Raw genomic sequence first — 23863 nt, 5'->3', positions numbered from 1 at the left:
GCCTCTAGCTCTTAAAATAAGGCAGTAATTACGAAAAGTTCCTTATCTGAACAATCGGTTGTGGGGGATATATACTATTTATACGACCGATCTCATAAATTTTTTCAGGCAACAATATGTGCAATATACGAAAGTATATGGTGAAGTTTGAAGCTTCAATCTGTTAAATTGGGTAAGATATTACAAAAATCCTCTTTTTCTGAAAAATCGGTTGTATGGAGGGTATATGCTATAGTGGTCCGATCCGGTCGGTTCCGACAAATGTCTAATCGGACACCCAAATACACCCGCTCACCAAATTTTATCAAGATATCTCAAAAATTGAGGGACTAGTTTGCATACAAACAGACAGACGGACAGACGGACAGACGGACATGGCTAAATCAACTCAGCTCTTCAACCTGATTATTTCGGTATACTTAATGGTGGGTCTATCTATTTTCCTTTAAGGACTTACAATTTTCGGTTTCGTGACGAAATTAATATACCATTTCATTTTCATGAATGGTATAAAAATAGGTAGGTAATCTGTGTGAGGATGCAAAGCTTCACGTTTTTTGTGGTCTGCATGTAAAAACTATGACTACGAATCACGTATTTCAAAAATATATGACGTAAACGTAACTGTTTGATGAAATTTGATGAATTTTGAAGCTTCTAGCTGTAAAAAAGGGGTCAAAATGACAGTTTATATGAAGTATATAATATATATACCACCGATCTCTATGATTTTTTCAGACAACAATATATGCTATACACGTAAGCATTTGGTGAAATTTGAAGCTTGTAGCTGTTAAAATGGGGCCGAAATCGTAAAAAAAATATATATACTATATATATATACTATATATACCATCATATATATATTATATATATCACCAATCTCTATGATTTTTTGACACCACAATACATACTATATACGTAAGCAATCGGTGAAATTTGAAGCTTATAGCTGTTAAAATGGGGTAGAAATTGCGAAAAGTTTCTTATCTGAACAATCCGTTGTATGAGATATATACTATATATACAACCGATCTCTATGATTTTTTCAGACAACAATATATGCTATATACGTAAGTGTTCGGTGAAATTTGAAGCTTCTAGCTGTTAAAATGGGGCTAAAATTTGGGAAAAAATATATATATATACTATATATATATACTATATATACCACCATATATATACTATATATAACACCGATCTTTATGATTTTTTTAGACAACAATATATGCTATATACGTAAGCATTCGTTGAAATTTGAAGCCTCTAGCTCTTAAAATAAGGCAGTAATTACGAAAAGTTCCTTATCTGAACAATCGGTTGTGGGGGATATATACTATATATACGACCGATCTCATAAATTTTTTCAGGCAACGATATGTGCAATATACGAAAGTATATGGTGAAGTTTGAAGCTTCAATCTGTTAAATTGGGTAAGATATTACAAAAATCCTCTTTTTCTGAAAAATCGGTTGTATGGAGGGTATATGCTATAGTGGTCCGATCCGGTCGGTTATGACAAATGTCTAATCGGACACCCAAATACACCCGCTCACCAAATTTTATCAAGATATCTCAAAAATTGAGGGACTAGTTTGCATACAAACAGACAGACGGACATGGCTAAATCAACTCAGCTCTTCAACCTGATTATTTCGGTATACTTAATGGTGGGTCTATCTATTTTCCTTTAAGGACTTACAATTTTCGGTTTCGTGACGAAATTAATATACCATTTCATTTTCATGAAAGGTATAAAAAGCAATTGTTCAGAAAATGTGAAAAACTTACTGCCAGCGGTATACAAACTTATGAAATTTCTAGTTTTTTAGCCAAGTCTATTCTCGAGGACGGCGGGACTATTGTCGGATCTATTACACAGATAGGTTGTTATCCCGTTAGGGAACCCAGCTGTATTCATTATGTCATAAATCGAAAATTCAGAGTTAGTTCATTTCAGATCTAGATGTAAGATGAATTGTTAAAGACTGAGTATGTTTAGCACCTCAGTGTTCAGCCTGAGGTGTGTGAGTAAATTATTTACTATACAGAATGCTTGCTGGCAAATTCTCGCGTACAGGTTACCTACTAAAAGCGGTAAATTATTGGAGCAAGTGGAGGGAGGAGCAACATTTTATGATCGCCGCAGATGTGAGTAAAAAACCGTTTATAAACACTTTGCTTTTAGCAGTCTCCGAGTTCAGTTTTGTTGGATGCATCGTTGGAAAAGTTGTCGCGCACGCGTTGAATAATAAAAAAAAATCCAATAAAAGCACTTAGCAAATTCGCTTCTTGCAATAAAATAAGTGCAAAATAAAGACGTAAAATAACAAAAACTAAGTGCCTAAAAAGGTGAGGCTGAACTGCTAATTAAAAGAAAATGTATAATACATAAAATCAATTATTTTAGTGTAGAAAGAAAATAAACAGCAAAGTGGTATTACTAAAATTAGTTGCAGCGGAAATTTACTGTTTCAGCAACGCATTTCCTGCATAACTGTACCAAAATATTCCAATTCAAATATGTATAAAGTGGTTAAGTTAGTATTCCTTGAGTGTTGGTGTATGCATAAAATATGTACCTTCAAAGATTATCTACATAACCGCTAGCCTACAGAGACTGGTATTTTATTATTCAGCATTTTTTTTTTAATTTTGAGTGATTTTTTTTTTTTTTTTTTTTTTTTTTTTGATTTAGCCTTTATTTAAAACGGGTTCTTTAAAATTTTTTTAAAATTTGTATAAATTTTTTGTAATGTACATACATATGTATGTGTTAAGATATGAAGCTTCAATATGAAGGGTTTCTGTTCGAAAAACTTATATTTTGAATATCTCTAAGCAAGCAACTGTTTTTCTAGTTTTGTTTATGCACATAAAGAGGCAGCCGCCTTGGTATGGTGGTAGCGCGCTCCGCCTAGCACACCGAATACTCAGTGGCGTAAGTGTACCATTTGCGGCCCGTGGTAAATTCTTTTGATGGGACCCTATCAATAAATATCGTCCCTTTGAGCTCAGCTTAATTTTAATTAACTTCGACACTTTTAGCGTACCTAATTACACGTTGTATATGTCGCACTAATGGCCATAGGACTCCTCTCTTAGGCAAGAGAGAATGGACTGTAATCCATGCCAGCCCAATGCGGAGCCCTGAATGCATTTACAATGAAATTAAAATTTAATTTTAATAAGATATTTATTAAAAAAAATGTTTTTTCGAGATTTCTGTTCCGAAAAAGTGTATACAACAACATCACAAAAGCTTAAAGATCGAGCTATAGAATTTTCAATAGACAGAATAGCCAAGTTACATAACCTGTCTTGTGCGATAGAGTTTCCTAAGAAAGTTTTTAATTTTTTGAAAATGATCGTTCAGCACTAGCTGTAGTCATAGGAATTGTAAAAAATAACAGTAATGCAGTGCATACTTGCGTAAGTCTGCAAGACCTAAAATAATTTTTTATTATTAATAAATTAGCAAGGTCTCTAATACAAGACAACTTTCCTATTTATTTGTTTTTATCTGTCTTTTTTATATATCTCGACAAGCTCTAGAGCTTTTTTTTAATATATCAGTGTTAAAGAAAACTTTTAAAGTGGAAGGCTGCAAAACACTGGAAATTTAAACAATTTTATTCGTTGGAATGAAACGTGATTTCAGTTGATTTCAATGATGTTCAATACTAATTAAAATATGTTCACTTTGAACAAACATTCCGGATCTTTGAATGCTCATCTTCGAAAATCTCATCAAAATAGCATTTTACCATCCTCTGGCAAGTTTAAGAAAATACAGGGGTGATGGACCATTTTTCTGCTAAACTTCACGCTTCCATATTTAAATTTTAAAAATTCATGTCGATACCTTTCCAATTCTTCTAGATAAATTTTTAAACGTTTTAGGGCAAAAGTGCTTTAGAGGCCGCATCGATAGTACGATTTTACAAAAAAAGTTTCGCTCTTTGTCCTCAAGTTTATTTTATGATTTTCTGTTTTATTATAAACAAAAACGAAAAGAAAATACCTTTTTTCGGTATAAAGTTTGCTTTCGTAATAGTTATAGTAACAATACTCATTTTTTAATTTTTTAAATTACTGCGCGATTAGAGTTGAGTTTTAAAATTTACACAGTGCTGATAGATGGAGCTAGAGTGATAAACGACGATCAGGTGTTTTGTACAAATCTAGAATAACCTAAAATGTCGTCGCGAAAGTGTAAATATGAAGATGAGGCCTTTTGTTATATATGTGGGCATTTATCACTATAGTGAATAGAATCTTGCAATGAAAAACCAATAACATAACAAAATTGTAGTTTTCGATATTTTTTTTTTTTTTTTTTTTTTTTGATTGAAACAGCTTTATTTCTTTCATGTGATTTGCAATTTAACAGAATGTTTTCGTGAGCGCCTTTTGGACTTCAACAAACCGAACTTTTAAATCAAAAACGATATCATAACGTCCTGCCCATCTAGCTTTTAAAGTTATTGAAGTTGAAGACTCACTTTCTTTATTAGATATAAAACTTGATGAATTTTTGATATCAATAATCATTTGCATATCAATAGTCATCTCCAAAATTTAATGAAAATCGTTTTGTTTAGTTTGGTTGAAATGCTTAACGATTAACTTAAAATTGCATTATGGTCTTTAGTTATCTCACTTTGGATTTTAAGCAGAACTTATAAAAATATTATTTTCAAATAAATAAAATACTTCAGAAACAAGTTTTTTCAATTCTAAAAAGAAAGTTTTTCTAAGCGAGGTTGCACATTTTTGAAACAATTACTGAAATGCGTCGTTCTTCTACGCACCCTTCGATATGTAAGTGGTTATTATTATTTTTGTTTTTTTATAAAATAGCTTTAGGCCTGTTCTACGAAATCTATATAACATACAAAAGTAAAGATGTACATAAACATAATTGATAAAAACCCATCGTTGGGCTTCCACATACAGAGATGTACCAGAAAATTAATTAAGGTCGCTTAATATCTGTTAATCTCTGTAAATAAATTTGATGATAATTGATACACGTAGTGTGATAAAGATAAGTGTACTTTGTATAACAACAACAACATTCGAACATATTCCGCCATTCTTCCTTTCACTGGGTAGCAAATATTCCATTGATAATTAAAATTCGCTACTTTAAATATTCTATAAAGGAGGATCGATTGTCTTTAAGTACAATCATTGTACCGTGAAAGTATTTATGCAATTGTAATTAAGCATGTGAATGTCGGGCGCCAATTTATTGTTTTAATTGTATATAAGTTATTGAATTACACATACATAAAAATGAAGTATTTTTTTAACAGTAGTAGTTTTAAGCAATTTTTACATGATTGGGAAATCTTAATTGTGTTTTTAAACTTATTATTATAACTTCATATTTCAGTTTAATTCAGTAGTTAAAGTCTTATTTGCCTCGGAAAAAGGTGCCGCTATATTACGACCGTTAAAAACTGTCGCTATACTCACCGTCATTATTGTAAAGCTGGAAGGTTTATCCAGCCAATTCCATCGATGATATTTTGACTTAAGCTTGAGCGTTGATGAACGAGTTTTTACCATCCATGGTGGGATAACCAGGTGAAGTAAGCCGTCAATTGTCTTGCTCTTAATTCTTCTTCATTCTGTTATTCGGCTATTTGAAAATTATTCAACAATATTGTCCCCGAAAAAGTGTTGTTTTTCGCATTTTTCAAAAGTACTTTTCTTTACGTAAACTATTAGGTGAATATCGATGGACCCTTGCTGAATCTAATTACAGATATTCATTGTTTAGGTATCTCCGCCTTGGCTTCCATAAGTAAGGCCGTGCAAAACTTTTTTATTTTATTGATGTCGTTTCCATTATTTATGTTTAATTTGTTCCCAAAAAACTTAAAAGTATTTGTACAGAATAAACTATTCGCTCTCACGTCATATCCAACCAAGGATTTTCGCTTGGGAAGCACTAACCAAGACTTCCTCGGAATGTTTTCTCATTTCTACAACAAGAGCGCCAAAATTTTCGAATTAAACAAAACTTCGCTGAAATAATGGTACCCTAAATACACAAAAAATTTTAGCTATTTTGGCCTGAAAATTAGCCCCATAAGATTTAGAGGAATGCTGCAGTTATTGACTGTCATTTGCAAGATATGAAGCCGGCAAGCTTCTGATGAGCATTTTCTGATACTATACCGACTGCCGCTGACATTGGTAATGCATCAAGAATTCAACTAAAAAGAGATTTCGGGGGATCTTCTGTCCATGTTTGTATAACATATTACAACGGCATATGTTTTACTTCTTACTTCCAACTAAAAAATCAGCAAACCAGCTGAAAAATCGTACAGGTTTTTACGATCACTTCCGAGTGGGTTAATCTCTTTATCATTAAGCCGTCAGTGGTCAAACCCAAACTGAAGTGCCTCAAAAGGCAGTAGGTTTGGTTAGGCCGGCTAACAAAGACCTCAAATAGTCTGGAAGTGTCCATAGTGTTACCTGAATTTGTTTGACAACCAAAAAGAAAACCCCCAATTAGGTACCTGGACTTATGTTAGGGACAAACTCTGTCAAATACTAGAAGTTTCCTGAGACGTAGCTTAAAGGCAGTAAAGTTCAATTAAATACCTGACGTACATGCGTACTATATGAAATGAAATTTTCAATTGCAGCTGAAGTTGAGCTCAGTTACTTGACAGAGTGCACTGGATTTTACTGCTCATCACAGTTTAAGTGGCCAAATATTTTTTTATCTTTCTTCAATGCCTTAGTATCCCTTCTTGCACTGGCGTTAAGCACTGTTAAGCTGAAAAAAAGTTAATGTAATGCTTCCGTAGAGCGCTATATTTCTGCTCCTATATTTTCAAAATGTTACCCTCTTTTAACCGTTGAAAATACACCCGTACCATTTCAGATAGCGTACACCTACTGTCTTTTTCTATTTACTTCACCTGGTTATTCCACCATGTACCGCCATGACCGCCGTTATATTTTAAAGCCCTGCCGCTTTATTTCGTTACGGTGAACTTCACCGTCTTCTTAGTTTCCGCATAATTACTTTTACATTGCAGCATTGTTGACAACGTACGCTACCGCTATGTAGGGGCGGTATATAGCGGCACCGCTTTCGAAGAAACCAAGCCTTAACTGAATACTGATTTTACTGAAACTCGAGTTCGAATTTTCAGTTTGTGTTGAAAATTTGTTGAGTCTTTCTGTATTTTATATAAATCAATGTTTAACAATAACTAACTGGTTGAGCCGACCTTGAGTTCAAACAAAAATTTTAGCTATTCTAGATACTAGCGGCCAAAAACGAGACAAATAACGTTTTACATAAAAGCGGGAAACGCGCTCAACTTTGGTCTGGATACTGTAACAGGTTAAACTCTTACCTATCCAGAATCAACCCCGACATACAAATCATATGTCCTGCTTGTAACGTGTCCCCACATGACACCAACCATCTCTTCAACTGTATTGTAGAACCAACGTCCCTAACACCCCTCTCATGATGGTCCCCCCTGTTGAAACAACAAGTTTCCTTGGACTCCCGTTAAAGGATATTGATGACAATTTGTGATCGGTCGCACTTATTGGATGGGGCGAAGCACTGCTACAACAACAACAACAACATAAAAAATTTGAAACAAAAAATTATCGGCTGAGCCCTGTACATGCTACTTTGGCAAAGAGGCTAAAAACTTATGTTGGCTTCAGCGAATAGAAATTGAATATACAAATTTTTCATTCACTTTCTAGCTTTTTCTACACCTTCCCTTGATTTATATACTCAGTTGAGCAGAGCTCACAGAGTATATTAACTTTGATTGGATAACGGTTGGTTGTACAGGTATAAAGGAATCGACATAGATATAGACTTCCATATATCAAAATCATCAGGATCGAAAAAAAAATTTGATTAAGCCTTGTCTGTCCGCCATTTAACATGATAACTTGAGTGAATTTTGAGGTATCTTGATGAAATTTCGTATGTAGGTTCCTGAGCACTCATCTCAGATCGCTATTTAAAATGAACGATATCGGACTATAACCACGCCCACTTTTTCGATATCAAAAATTTCGAAAAACCGAAAAAGTGCGATAATTCATTACCAAAGACGGATAAAGCGATGAGACTTGGTAGGTGAGTTGAACTTATGACGCCGAATAGAAAATTAGTAAAATTTTGGACAATGGGCGTGGCGCCGCCAACTTTTAAAAGAAGGTAATTTAAAATTTTGCAAGCTGTAATTTGGCAGTCGTTGAAGATATCATGATGAAATTTGGCAGGAACGTTACTCCTATTACTTTATGTATGCTTAAAAAAAATTAGCAAAATCGGAGAACGACCACGCACACTTTAAAAAAAAAATTTGTTTAAGTAAAATTTTAACAAAAAATTTAATATCTTTACAGTATATAAGTAAATTATGTCAACATTCAACTCCAGTAATAATATGGTGCAACAAAATACAAAAATAAAAGAAAATTTCAAAATGGGCGTGGCTCCGCCCTTTTTCATTTAATTTGTCTATGATACTTTTAATGCCATAAGTCTAAGAAAAATTTACCAATCCTTGTGAAATTTGGTAGGGGCTTAGATTCTAGGACGATAACTTATGTCTGTGAAAAAGGGCGAAATCGGTTGAAGACGCGCCCAGTTCTTATACACAGTCGACCGTCTGTCCTTCCGCTCGGCCGTTAACACGATAACTTGAGCAAAAATCGATATATCTTTACTAAACTTAGTTCACGTACTTATCCGAACTCACTTTGAAGTGGTATAAAAAATGCCCGAAATCCGACTATGACCACACATACTTTTTCGATATCGAAAATTACGAAAAACGAAAAAAATGCATTAATTCCATTTGGTATAGAGGGATGAAATATGGTAATTGGATTGGTTTATTGACGCAAAATATAACTTTAGAAAAATTTTTGTAAAATGGGTGTGACACCTACCAATTAAGTAGAAGAGAATGAAAAAGTTCTGCAGGGCGAAATAAAAAACCCTTGACGTCTTGGCGGGAATACTGTTCGTGGTATTACATATATAAATAAATTAGCGGTATCCAACAGATGATGTTCTGGGTCACCCTGGTCCACATTTTGGTCGATATCTCGAAAACGCCTTCACATATACAACTACCACCACTCCCGTTTAAAACCCTCATTAACACCTGTAATTTGATACCCATATCGTACAAACACATTCTAGAGTCACCCCTGCTCCACCTTTATGGCGATATCTCGAAAAGGCGATCACCTATAGAACGAAGGCCCACTCCCTTTTAAAAAGACTCATTAACACCTTTCATTTGATACCCATATCGTACAAACAAAGTCTAGAGTCAACCCTGGTCCACTTTTATGGCGGATATCTCGAAAAGGCGTCCACCTATAGAACTAAGGCACACTCGCTTTTAAAATACTCATTAACCCCTTTCATTTGATACCATATCGTACAAACAAGTTCTAGGGTGACCCCTGGTCCACCTTTATAGCGATATCTCGAAACGGCGTGCACCTATGGAACTAAGGATCACTCCCTTTTAAAATACTCATTAACACCTTTCATTTGATACCCATATCGTACAAACAAATTCTAGAATCAACCCTGATCCACCTTTATGGCGATATCCCTAAATGGCGTCCACCTATAGAACTATGGCTCACTCCCTCATAAAACACTCTTTAATGCCTTTCATTTGATACATATGCCATACAAACACATTCCAGGGTTACCCTCGGTTCATTTTCCTACATGGTTATTTTCCTTTATGTTGTCACCATAGCTCTCAACTGAGTATGTAATGTTCGGTTACACCCGAACTTAACCTTCCTTACTTGTTATCCTTATCTTTAACCTTAATGCACAAATACGATATTGTTGTATTACTAAAACTCATATTTTAGCTCTGACTGCTAGAAATAAGCAGGAAATACAATTTTTTGTATTTAAAGTAAAACTTAAACTTGATTTTTCTTTGTGAAATTATTGGTTGCATACTTTGGGTTGCACTGGTGATAAACAATACGTGTTGAAATGCCTTAACTTTATAAAGCAATGAGGTACTGCAGAAAATTATTTGTCACATTGAAACTTATAACACAAGCACGAATGGGACACTAGCTCCCACAATCTCGGATGCCAGTTCAAAATCGCCCTGTATTAAAAATTGTTTGAGGAACGTCCTAATACCGTTTCCACACAGAAACTTAATTGAATCACAGTTCTGTTAAATGAAATAATTAAGTTTCCCTTTTCATACAGGGCCTTTTGCTTTCATTAAACAAAATTGTTAAAATGGAAAGCAGTCGTTTCCTTCTTAACTATAAATACAATCAAAATAAAATGCATGCGCAACTACCCATATATATGTTGCACTTAACGAAATATGTGCCTATTTTCGAAAAAGCCATATTATCTTTTTCAACAAATGCAGCGAAAGTAAAATTTTGAATTTTTTCGTGTTTTTCTATTTTTCGTAAATTGTTGAAAATAATTTATTTTTGATTGTCATTTGTTACATTGACAATGAAATTCGAAGCACCAAGCAAAACCGACTGGATTTTTCACTCGATTAGGCATTCAATAAAGCAATGATGAGATAATTGGGAATTTGTATTTTGTATGGAGGATTGAGTTCAATTAGGGCTTTAATGTAGAAAACTTGACTAATTATTTCATTAAGCGCATGGATGAAATTGGCATAATTCAGAATTTTTTTTAAAAGCCTTATCTGAGCATAAATTCAATACTTTATCAAGGGAGAAAAATTGGAAAAGTTTTGATATAGGGTATTTTTAACCGAACTTTAAGATAGGGCGTTTTCCAAAAAATATTCCGAGATAGGGCGTTTTTGAGCTGGAAGCCGAGAGAGACCGATATTCTACGCAGAAGTCGATTTATGACATTACACTGCCACTAAATTTACAATATATTTTCATGATTCAAGGTTCGATTCGAGCTCAAGGCCTGAACAATAATTTTTTTTCTAATAATAATTATTATTATTTTTTAATTTTTCTAAATTTGAAAAATTGAATTTTGTTTTTGGAATAGTAATTAGACAATTTTTCAGACAACCTGCCATAGCTGCGCAGATAGATCCATTTCGAAGGGTGCTAAGCCTTCATCATCAGTACGCTTTAGGCATGCTGCGCTAACCATTTAGCTATACAGTGGTGGTTGGTAAAAAGGAATAGAAGTAGCAAATTTGCCAGTCAAACAAACCACCGCTGTATAGTTAAATGGTTAGCGCAGCATGCCTAAAGCGTACTGATGATGAAGGCTTAGCACCCTTCGAAATGGATCTAGCTGCGCAGCTATGGCAGGTTGTCTGAAAAATTTTCTACTTACTATTCCAAAAACAAAATACAATTTTTCAAATTTAGAAAAATTAAAAAATAACAATAATTATCATTAGAAAAAAATTATCGTTCAGGCCTTGAGCTCGAATCGAACCTTGAATCATTTATCAATAGGCCGATAAAAACAAAAACAATTGTTAATAAACCATGAGCACTTGGGAATGTCAAACAAAGTAGTTGACAATAAACAAAAATCCAGCATTATCAGTGATTTGCACCAGATGGCGCAACACTGAATAAATATAGTTGGTAAAAAGGAATAGAAGTAGCAAATTTGCTAGTCAAACAAACCACCGCTGTATAGCTAAATGGTTAGCGCAGCATGCCTAAAGCGTACTGATGATGAAGGCTTAGCACCCTTCGAAATTGATCTATCTGCGCAGCTATGGCAGGTTGTCTGAAAAATTTTCTACTTACTATTACAAAAACAAAATACAATTTTTCAAATTTAGAAAAATTAAAAAATAACAATAATTATCATTAGAAAAAAATTATTGTTCAGACCTTGAGCTCGAATCGAACCTTGAATCATTTATCAATAGGCCGATAAAAACAAAAACAATTGAATATATTTTCATGAAATCTATTATTATAAAAATTAAAAATTTTCAGCAATTATTTGTTTTGCCGACCGTTTGGCGTCTTTATGTGAGTAGCGCCCTGGGCATGAGAGTTCCTCCACCGCCTTCTTGCTACGCCACAGAATGTCACTTATAATTTGTAATGTCTGAACAATGGGATGTATGGAATATTACTCATATTGTAACGAATTTACTGAAATTCCTCTTATTTGCAACTTTCTACTAACGTTCGTATCGCTAAATTGTTGAATAAATAATTCCAATATTCAATAATGCAAAATGGCCTTTATTAGAGTACTTCACAATAACACTTGTACTTCGCAACCAATAGAGTGCTTAAATCAAACTGATTGGTCGTGCCTCAGCTGGTGCTGCTTTTATACTCTTCGGTTTCCTCGTTGGCATATTTATAGGTGTTTCTATTTCTAGAATTTACTAGTTCGCTGAAGATTGCATACTTTTGTGAGTATCTCAGAAATATGTATGTACATATGTGTAGACATAATGATTGATTTGTTTATGTAGATACAAGTGACTGCTTAGTATGGCCTTAGAGATGATAGTATCCCTTAGTGTTGCTAATATTCGTCACAATATATATGTAATGGGCCCAATACTCTATTTACTTTACACGTATGACCTCCCAATAGCAGAAGGCGTCACTATGGGCACGTTTGCCGATGATACTGCGGTGCTGGCCGTTGACCCTAACCCTAGCGTGGCTAAATTCAAACTCCAAAGGAAGTCTAAATAAAATTACCCGTTGGCTGAAAGAATGGAGGATCAAACCCAATGAATCAAAATCCGTTCAAGTGACGTTTACTACCAGACGTAACACTTTCCCACCCGTTAAACTCAACGATATTAATATACCACAAAGCGACGAAACAAAGTACCTTGGTATACACCTCGACAGAAAATTAACCTGGAGGACCCACATATTCAACAAAAGAAAAGCCCTTGGTATCCAACTAAGAAACCTGTATTGGTTTATGAACCGAAATTCACAATTATCAGTTGATAACAAAGTCCTGCTTTACTCAGCCATCAGAAAACACATTTAAACATATGGAATACAACTGTGGGGAACTACAGCAAACTCAAACATATTAATTCTGCAAAGATTCCAATCGAAAACCCGTTTTTTTTTTTTTTGTTTTTTTTTTTTTTGCGGGGAGGCTGAAAAATGCCTAATGCACCATAATTGCTGCCGTCGCAGCAACCGTGTGTCCGTAGACTAAAAAACAGCCCCGTTCTGGAACCATCGCCCACCCCGGCACCACTTTAGCATTACTTCAGGGTGGCGTTCTATACTTCTCATTTTTTAAGAGCCTACTGTTGTCCCTGCGTCCAGGTTCCCGCTATTTGCTCTGAGTGTCCATTTAATCGCCACTGCTTCGCAAGCGCATTTCTCTGCGCTCCCTCTCAGCATCCATCAAGCGTGTCATTACTATAAATGCCATTTTTCTCACTGCAGTCCAGCACTCTTTCCTGTTGCACATATGTAATACTAAATTTCTCGTGGTAGGTTCCTCCCCAAAGACTCCATGCAAGGTGAGTATTTCTACGTGGAAAAGGGGGGCAGTGGAACATGACGTGTTCTGCGTTTTCTAACTCCGTGGTACACATTGGGCAATGGGGATCTTCCTCTATCCTACGCTTCCATAAATACTCTTTGAAACCTCCATGTCCATTCATTATCTGCGTGAGATGGTAGTTCAGTTCGCCGTGCTTCCGCTCATTCCATTGAGCTACGTTAAACTAGTGTGAAAGTCCAACGCTCTTTACTCGAGGCCTCCCACCGTTCATGCCACTTAGCTATTGTTTGTGTCCTTGCTCTTTTCTTGTCTTCTTCAGATGGTCGCTCGATATTAATGTTATACAGATCGACCATTTCGCTTGCCAGTAAGTCCACTGAGATTTTCCGGGTTAGAACAAGGATCGCGTCCTCGGACACCGTCCGATAAGCACTTGCTATTCTTAAAGAAGCAAGTCGGTACGCTGCTAATATATATTTTTGATGGGTCTGTTTAGATCCATACCACACTGGTGCTGCGTGTAATATTATTGAGCTGGTTACTGTGGACAATAGCTGACGTGTAGCTTCGCACGGACCACCAATGTTAGGCATTATTCGCATAAGTGATCCACTAATTTTGGTAATTTTCTCCCCCACCGCTCTGAAGTGCTCTTTGAAAGTTAACTTAGAGTCAATATGCACTCCTAAGTATTTTAAGGAATCCTTTGAAGTGATTTGGTAATCCCCGGCAGTTAAGACTAACTCGTTCGCCGACCGTTTGGTGCTTACTAATACCACTTCCGTCTTTTGGCTAGCCAACTTCAGTCCCGTATTGGTCAGCCATTCCTTTATTCTTGCTACGGCGTCATTACATAATGCTTGAAGCAGGTCCAGTTTCTTGGCCACTACTACCACTGCAATATCATCAGCATATCCCACAATTTGCATGTTTTCTGGTAGATCAATCTTTAGCACCCCGTCACACATTACATTCCAAAGCGTTGGACCGAGAACAGATCCCTGTGGGACGCCTCCTGTGATTTTGTACTCTTTTCCTCCTTGATCCGTGTCAAAAAGAAGTACTCTGTCTTTAAGATAGCTACCTATTATTCTGCGTAAGAAAGCTGGAGTGCCGAAGCTTTGCAGCGCTGCCATTATCTGCATCCAGTTCGCAGTGTTAAAAGCATTCTTGATGTCCAACATAATCAGTGCACAGAACTTCCTTTTATTTTGGCCTCCAGAGATAGCTTCTCTAGCTATATTCACGACTGTTTGTATTGCATCTACGGTGGATCTTGATTTGCGAAATCCATATTGACTATTCGATAAGCCACCTGGTCTTTCTAGAGTCAGCTGTAGGCTCTCACTAATTATACGCTCGAAAATCTTCCCTAGGGAATCCAGCATACAAAGTGGCCTATATGAGGATGGTTGGTCCGACCACGTTTCAGCAATAGGACAAGTCTTTGTCGTTTCCACGGGCGAGGGAACACGTCTTCTTACATACAGGCATTAAAGGGATCAGTAAATAATGTATCCCTAGTTGTGATCGCGGCTTTAAGGGCTATGTTTGGTACTTCGTCGGGTCCTGGGGATTTGTTATCAGCAACTCTTTTTGCAGCGTCCAGCACATCTTGCTCTGTAATTTGCGGAATTTCCGTACTTTCTAGATCCTCGCTTGGATAAGTCCAGCGATCTTTCGCCGGGAAAAGTGTTTCAACAATAATATTCATCAGTATCGGGCACGCATGTTGCTGTGATATCGGTCGAAAACCCTTAGAATGATTGTAAACACACCCTACTATGTGACTAACAACCAGCTACACCGGGATCTAAAGGTTCCAACAATAGCTGAAGAAATCAAAAAGAATGCTATTTCATACAACACGAGTCTTATAACTCACTCCAACCCATGAGACCAACTAATTTCACGCGCCTAAAAAGAAAGTCAATCACAGATCTTCAGCACTGATGAATTCTAAAAAAAAACAAAAAATGGCTGCACTACTGAGAGCAATCAATCCATGCCCACCAAGTTTATTTAGTTTAATTAACTATGAATTACTTTAAAAAAAAACCACAAATTTGTTAGATGTATTCTATGTATACAGTTGGCAAAATATATTGGATGCTAAAAGAAATAAAAATAAAAAAAATAAAAAACAATATATATGTATGCTCCATCTTGGCCGTTCTACAAGAATCATTCACTAGTTAAAAGTTATTGGCAAAAGATTCGCATATTTCAACAACTTAATCACTGCTTTTGAATTTTTCTTATCTCGAATTAAAGCTGATAAGATTGAAATGAATATCCACTCCATATACATATTTAATATAACAGTTTCCAGCCAAATAAAGTTTTGGTTACTAACTATTTAAAGCACAAAACTATAAGTTGTGAATGCTAACCGTTTCGCTACCATGGGATTTATGGATCCCAGAAGAAATTTAAATAATTGTCAAAAGGCAATTTACGCCATATTTGAATAAGCACCCGTCTTATTGGTTCTTATGAGTATTTTTCTTTTACGATCAGCTGTTTTAGGTTAATTCAACGAGCCAATAATTTTTTAATATTGTTTTTTTTTTACAACTACTATTGTGCAATGTGTCCCCATGGAACTAGGATGTGGGGAGGGAGGGATGGCCTTGAAGGTTTAATGTGGTCATATAAATCGTTCCGGAGATGGTCGGGCTAGTATATTAATGGTGCTTTGTTACCGGAACGTACCGGATCTATATCCGGCAAATGACCATCAACATCGATAACACTCCCCAAAGCCTTCGGAGAGTGTCTTTATCGTTAATAAAACAACAACGACATCCGAGTTATTTGAAAAGTGCGTCCATTAACGAGTGAGAATAGGATTTCCTAGACCTAATACGAGATATGGTTAAGAGCACAAATGAGATATATTATCCCAATGTACAAAATGGGGCAACAGTCATTATATTTGAATAAGTAATACCGATGGGCAAATGAGTCCCAATCAAAGGCTTGTAAGAGAACCAGTGGGACATATTATCCCAGGACAAAATTTCCAAGGATATCCGTTTATTTCATTTTTTTTTTTTTTTTGCCAAGTTTGGTTCTATAGTTATCTGGTAAAAATTTTCTTATACGTATTTGTCAGACCGCTATTTGTAGTACGGTAGTCAAAAGGTTAAAGAATATGGCCTTCTATAATTTGTAGATACTACATTGACATTGTCGAATAAGAATATGAAGATAACAGATAACTTACAAAAACAAAATTCTGCATACTCTCCACAAAACATTTGCATAAATTTATTTCCAACCTTCAAAACAGGCTTTAGGCTCACTTTTGTTTTTTATTATGTTTAAAAATTATTATTGTGTGCTCAAATTACTCGCTAATGCTGATTTATGGTGTTTGCTTCATAACGTAAGTGAATGTCATCAACACATAATCACAGCTGTTTTAGAAAACTAAACACAAATGTTTCGAACATACGGGCTTTACGTTTCATAATCGCATGTAGAGTATGTTTAAACGAAATCGGGAAGTGGCACCTAAACTCTATTCACCGCTACAATTTTTGTTTTTTTTTTTTTATTCATATAAAACGTTTAGCATAAGCGTTCATAAAATTTTTATAAGGAAAAGTATGCGAGGGGGTGAGTATAAAATTAGCTCGCGACATTCGCCTCATTGTGATATTTTATGATTTGCTGACGAGTTAACCTTAATTACTAAACGTTTTGTGGGTCAACGAGCAACGATGTGAGATCTACGTTATAAAATAAAATTATTCAAAAGGTGAATTCACTTTTCATGCAAAATGTTTGCTTATGTATATACCCCTGCGTGTAAAAAAATAGCAAAACAGCTTATTTGCAAATTTTATTAATTAATTTTTTACTTTAGTTGGTTAAAGATCAGATGCATAGCGAAAACTATGAAAAACGATTTAGAAAACATTTTCGAAAAAACTCGAGAACATTTTCGAAAAAATTCGAACATAACAGAAGTTTTTATAAAACTTAAGATTTTTAAGAATTAATGACCTTAACACCGATAAATGATAATTGTTATTCAATTATTATTTTTGGTTTTATTGGGAAAAACTGAAAAAAAGAAAACACTTACTGTCATATTGCGATGGTAACATTTCGAAAACCGCCACGTCATTATCGTCAGGCAATTTCGTAAGGTTTATTTATTTCAACAGTTTCATCGGGAATCGAACCGCGGTCAAACTGCTGATATCACAGTCGCCTAAACATTGGGCTATTGTGTTGCATTTGCTTTCTTGGCTTATTTCATTTTTTATGAAGCTTTATAAAACTTTATGAAAATTTCAAAACTTCTATATGCAGTCTGTTAAAATTTTCTTCCATACAAAGTATAAAACAATGTCCAACACCAATGCGAGTCTAAAGAGAGTTTAAACTTGTACTTTATCAGAGTAAAATGAATCCAACTTTTAAAGACTTCTAGTGTTTTTAATAATGCAAGCACGTTCTCTATATTGATTTTCAGCATACCAATATTTCAAAGCTTGCATTAAACTTAACGTAAATTAAAAAAGAAGAAAGTAATTGATTAAATTCGCAAATAATTTTTGCTGCTATTTTTTTACTCGCAGATGCATGTTTGTATCCAGACTCCTGAGTGCGAAATGCTATAATACGTGTTCCCTACAAATGTGATAAATATACAGAGTGACCATTTATATGAAGTGTGGTATTAAAATTATTTCATTTACATTCTATCTACATTAACCTGGGTCGATTTTTATGGACGAAAGTTAACCCATATCGCGCCATCGATTTTTCGATAGGATTTGGGCTCTGGAAAAAAAGTTCCACTACGCATACCCAAAAAAATAATTTTCGAGCCTGCAAAAAAAATGCAATTTTTCGACCAAAACACCCCAAAATCCAAAATATATATATATTTTTTTTTTTTCAGAAAACTGTTATCGCCAAAGTTTTTACAACGGTTTTTTGAAAAAAAAAAAAATATTTTTTGGGTTTTGGGGAGTGTTTTGGTCGAAAAATTTACCCTTTCGCCATTTTTTTTTTGCAGGCTCGAAAATTATTTTTTTGGGTATGCGTAGTGGAACTTTTTTCCTGAGCCCAAATCCTATCGAAAAATCGTTAATAAATCGACCCAGTCTAATGTACATATTTGATGCCCCGCGATAAAAGGCCCCAACTTGAATGTCGTTCATTTCACACGGCGAGCAGTTAAAGTTGTGTGCGCTAGCTTTCGAAACACAATTACTGTCGACTTTGGCTGCTCATAACTCAAAAAGTAACAAACATCGATGGGCGGTTTTTTCCAATTCCGGTTCATGGACCGGTTTCTGGGTAGCTCAGAACCGCCGAATCGGTTTGGTTCTAGTGGTTCAACCATTTTAAAATTACTAGATCTGATGACAAATGTTGTATTCAAATAAGTCATAAGTTACTTCAGTAACTTCTCAGCAAACTTTTGAACTCAAAAAATAGTCAGAAAGGAGTCCTAATTCGGATTATTTTCACTCATTATGAGCTCATTTATGAGTCTGAAATGATTGTATTTCCCTTCTTGCAATGGTCGTACAATATGAGCCCTATTTCATATATTAAATAAATTTAAAGAGGGGTCCAATAAGACTCCTAATACACATAAAAGGCTCCGAATTCGCCTGCTATATTTTTCGGTGTCATTTATGTGCTTTAGCTTGAGGATTAGAATTTGCCCGTTCAGTGCGGATTTTTGATTCTGAACCGAATTAAAAATATTAAGGGAAGAATCCCTTCAATTTGTGTTTTCATTATCAACATGAAGATATAGGAAGTGGCAACAAATATTTCCTGACATACCATGGAGGTTCTTCAATCATCTGGTCGCAATCCAGTAAAAAATAAAGCACAAAACTTGCAATTTGTAGGCGGAAGCAGGAATCAAGATCAAGACACGAAACCGAGAACAATGTTATTCCACAATGTTAGCATATGTACGTTTTTGAATTTTATAGTAAAATCTTGTATAAGCTAAAAATTAAATTAAATTTTCATTTTTTCTCCGAAGCTGCTTTTCTAATTTTACACTCTTGGCATACTGCTCCTAATTTCATCATATAGAAGTCATATACATATCGTTAGCTTAATATGAAAATGTACTAAGTCACGTTTTACGAATTTTACAGGAAACGAAAAAAACTGAATAATTTTTGAAATAACCTTTTTTTCAAAACTGTAAATGAGGATACCTTAGTTGCAATACTTTTGAGTGTAGAAGCTTTGAAAAAGATAAATAAAAATCATGTATGCTAACCCAGCAGCTATTTTATGACTTATTACAATTTCCTCACTCAAAACAAATTTTTTCTCCTGACTTAGCACTTTTTACTCAATATGTTTCCCCATCACTCCTCCCCTTTAATGATTGAAATATAACACTAAAACTATATATTTCTCAAAAAATACTATTTATTTGTCAAACTATTTCTAACTATTGGCGGCCACCGTGGTGTGATGGTAGCGTGCTCCGCCTACCACACCGAATGCCATGGGTTCACATCCCAGGCAAAGCAACATCAAAATTTTGGAAAAAAGGATTTTCAATTAGAAGAAAATTTTTCTAAGCGGGGTCGCCGCTCGGCAGTGTTTGGCAAGTACTCCGAGTGTATTTCTGCATGAAAAGCTGTCAGTGGAAACTCATCTGCCTCGCAGATGCCGTCCGGAGTCGGCATAAAACAAGTAGGTCCCGTCCCGCCAAAAAGGAGCACGACGTAAATTGGAAGAGAAGCTCGCCTTAAAATCTCTTCGGAGGTTATCGCGCCTTACATTTATTTATTTGTTTTATTTCTAACGGTTCTGATCTGGACTCTTTCGCCGGATGGTGCGCAGACAAAAACTTATTTTTAAATTCAAACAAATGCTGTGTTTGTCTTATTCCATAAAAACAACTGACACATAGTTTATCTACAAACTAAATGCTAAATCTCTTAATCGTTGTCAAGAGAGTAAAGGCTTGGGTGTAATTTTTGACTCCAAACTCTCTTTTTTTAGTCACATTGATTTCGTTGTTTCAAAATTTGTTGCAATGGTTGGGTTCAGTAGACGTAACACCAGTGACTTTAAGGACCCTATGACGTTGAAGGCACTTTAAATATCCTTGGTCAGAAGTGGTATTGAATATTGCTCAATAATATGGAATGAATCTAACTCCTATAAAATTGAGAAAGTTCCAAAATTTTTTACAAAATTGCTTTACGTATGCTGGCCAGACGGCCTCCAATCATATACCAGCAGTCACAAATTGCTTGGTCTTCAGGTTTCGCATGACAGAAGAACTTTTATCTCACTCATGCTTGCCTATAATATAATAAACTTTAGCACTAATCAGAGCAAAGATTTATCTACTTTGTTCATTCCATATATTCCACTGCGTGATCTTCGGCATAATAGATTATTTATCGAAATAACTCATAAAACGAATTATACTATGAATGAACCTATAACTAGGACTATACATCTAGCAAATCGATTCAGTAGCCTTATTAATTTTAATAACAGTTTATATAAGTTTAAGCTTGAATTGTTGTCTATTTTTAACTAGTCTGTAAGAAAGCATATAGTTATCGACATGTAAGAATTGCAGTAGATTATAGTCAGCGCAAAGCATTTATCATACACCAAAGACAGGAGAGTGGAGTCGTGTGTAGAAGTCCACGAAAGTGGGGAAAGCTTCTGACCGCCATTCAGCTGGGAATGGCCAGAGCGATTCTTTTGCATGCGGTTCAAGCAGCTCACTACTGCCGGTCGCTTGCGGCCAAGTATCCTCTGGGTAGCCGTTAAACATCCGTTTAGCGGTGAGCTAATGTGAGAAGGCGACAACCTGGCTAGGCCACTCTGACATAATCGGTTTAAGGGCTAGCCGGGGGAGATCTCATCGGCAGCGTCTGTACACCTCTAGGTGCGGCTGCAAGCGGGCGTCTGTCTTGGAGCAAGCGGCTCGCTATATAAATGTGCAAGTAGTATTTACATCCTCGCTGAGCGGGTTGTGCGCTGGGCTTGGGACCCGCCACGTAAAACCATACTCCAATGAAATATAACAACAAGCCTCGGATAAATACACTCTCTATTGATGACGACCATGGCAAACGTTTGAAGGACAATGAATTGAGGGCATGCACCTGGAACGTCCGCTCCCTGTATGGGATTGGTGCAGATGCCCGGCTGGTTGATGCCACCGTCAAAGCAAAATCTGACATCACCGCCATCCAAGAAATGCGTTGGACGAAGCAAGGAAGAAAGAAGATAAAAAATTGTGACAGCTATTGGAGTGGCCATACGAATAAGCGCAGTTTCGGCGTCGGATTCGTGGTGGGGAGAGACTTTGTCGCCAAGTGCTGGCGTTCACGCCTGTGGACGAGCGTCTCGTCGCTATCCGAATAAAAGCAACATTTTTTAATATATCATTCATCTGCGTCCAGGCGCCGACAGAGGAGAAAGACGATGAGGTGAAAGACACTTTTTATGAACAATTAGAACGCACATACGAGCGCTGCCCCCGTCATGATATAAAAGTCGTGCTTGGCGACTTTAACGCCAGGGTGGGCAAAGAAGGTGTTTTTGTCCCTACAGTCGGAAAGTTCAGCCTACACAATGAAACTTCTCCTAACGGACTGAGGCTGATTGACTTTGCCGATGCTCGAAACATGGTCATATCCAGCACGAGGTTCATGCATAAAAAGATACATCAAGCTACATGGCTGTCTCCTGATCGAAATACTCGCAATCAGATCGACCACGTTGTGATAGACGGACGGCATGCCTCCAGTGTTTTAGATGTGCGCACGATCCGAGGACCTAACATCGACTCGGACCATTATCTCGTTGCAGCCAAAATACGCACCCGCCTCAACGCGGCTAAAACCAAGGAACAAAAAACACAAGGAAAGCTAGACGTCGAAAAGCTTCAATCACAACAGACTGCCAATGATTTCGCAACTCGACTCTCACACCTGCTCTCTGAGAGCACAACTCATCCTGAATGAATACAGGAGCAGTGGGAGCATATCTCCAAAGCATTTCGTACTGCCGCCGAGGAAAAAATGTGTTACCGGCGGCCACGAAAAAACAACTGGTATGATGAAGAATGCCGCGTTGCAACCGAAAGAAAAGACGCTGCCTACAGGGCTACGTTAAAAGCGAGCGCGACAAGAGGAGTGTGTGAACGCTATCGTGAGTTGAAAAGGAAGCGAGACACCTTTTCAGGAAGAAAAAAGCAGAAGCAGAAAGGCGTGAGTGCGAGGAGCTTGAGCTGCTAGCCACCAGGAATAACGCCCGAAAATTCTACCAAAAAATGCGGCGACAGACGGAAGGTTTTAAGACCGGGGTAAACTCCTGTAAGAATGAAAACGGCGCCTTGTAACTGATGTCCAGAGAGTGCTTAGATTATGGAGGGAATACTTCTCTGCTCTCCTAAATGGAGGCATCAATTCACCGCGCAGAAATGAAGAACCCGATCCCGCAATCGATGATGTCCCCCCGCCCGATTATGACGAAGTTAGAATAGCAATAACCAGTTTGAAAAACAACAAGGCCGTGGGCGCTGATGGATTGCCCGCGGAGCTATTCAAGTACGGCGACGAGGAGTTGGAATCTAAGTGTTCTTTGCCCAGTCCACAAGAAGGGGGACACTGCAAAATGCACCAAACTATCGTGGAATCAGCCTTCTTAATATCGCATATAAGCTCCTTTCAAGTGTATTGTGCGAAAGATTGAAGCCCACCGTGAACCGGCTGATTGGGCCTTATCAGTGCGGTTTCAGACCTGGTAAATCTACCATCGACCAGATTTTCACAATGCGCCAAATCATGGAAAAACCTCGTGAAAAGAGAATCGACACACATCACCTCTTCGTCGACTTTAAGGCCGCCTTCGACAGCACGAAAAGGAGCTGCCTATATGCCGCTATGTCTGAATTTGGTTTCCCCGCAAAACTTATACGGCAAAACGACATTGAGCAACACCATCAGCTCAGTCAGAATTGGGGAGGACCTCCCCGAGCCGTTCGAAACTAAACGAGGTTTCAGACAGGATGACCCCCTATCGTGCGATTTCTTTAAGAAAATTATACTAGCTGCAGAACTTAACCGCACTGGAACAATACACTATAAAAGCGTGCAATTACTGGCATATGCTGATGACATTGATATCATCGGTCTAAACACCCGCGCTGTTAGCTCTGCTTACTCCAAACTGGAAAAAGAAGCGGTAAAGGTGGGTTTGATGGTGAATGAGGACAAAACGAAGTACCTGCTGTCATCCAGCAAAGAGTCAGCGCATACGCGCCTTGGCAACCACGCTACTGTTGGCAGTCATAATTTCGAAATAGTAAAAGACTTCGTTTATTTGGG

The 23863-nt window shown here is 36.7% G+C and overlaps 1 protein-coding gene across 4 annotated transcripts in view; it reads left to right on the top strand.

The window, feature by feature from the left end:
• Positions 1-2179: 2179 nt before the first annotated feature.
• Positions 2180-23863, top strand: part of Sod3 (Superoxide dismutase 3) — a 36114-nt gene continuing 14430 nt past the window's right edge. For 2 of the 4 annotated variants that reach the window (XM_067774298.1, XM_067774300.1), the window contains exon 1: positions 2416-2541. In XM_067774298.1, the coding sequence (XP_067630399.1) occupies positions 2525-2541 (17 nt within the window). In that variant the 5' untranslated portion in view covers positions 2416-2524. Of the gene's footprint in view, positions 2354-2406; positions 2542-23863 lie in introns of those variants that run through there. The other 2 variants (XM_067774299.1, XM_067774297.1) reach the window with 2 other exon arrangements.

This window comes from Eurosta solidaginis, chromosome 3 (assembly GCF_040869045.1).
Source record: "Eurosta solidaginis isolate ZX-2024a chromosome 3, ASM4086904v1, whole genome shotgun sequence".
NCBI lineage: Eukaryota > Metazoa > Arthropoda > Insecta > Diptera > Tephritidae > Eurosta > Eurosta solidaginis.
Note: the sequence above shows the minus strand (reverse complement) of the source record. Positions and strands in the feature narration are given on the sequence as shown.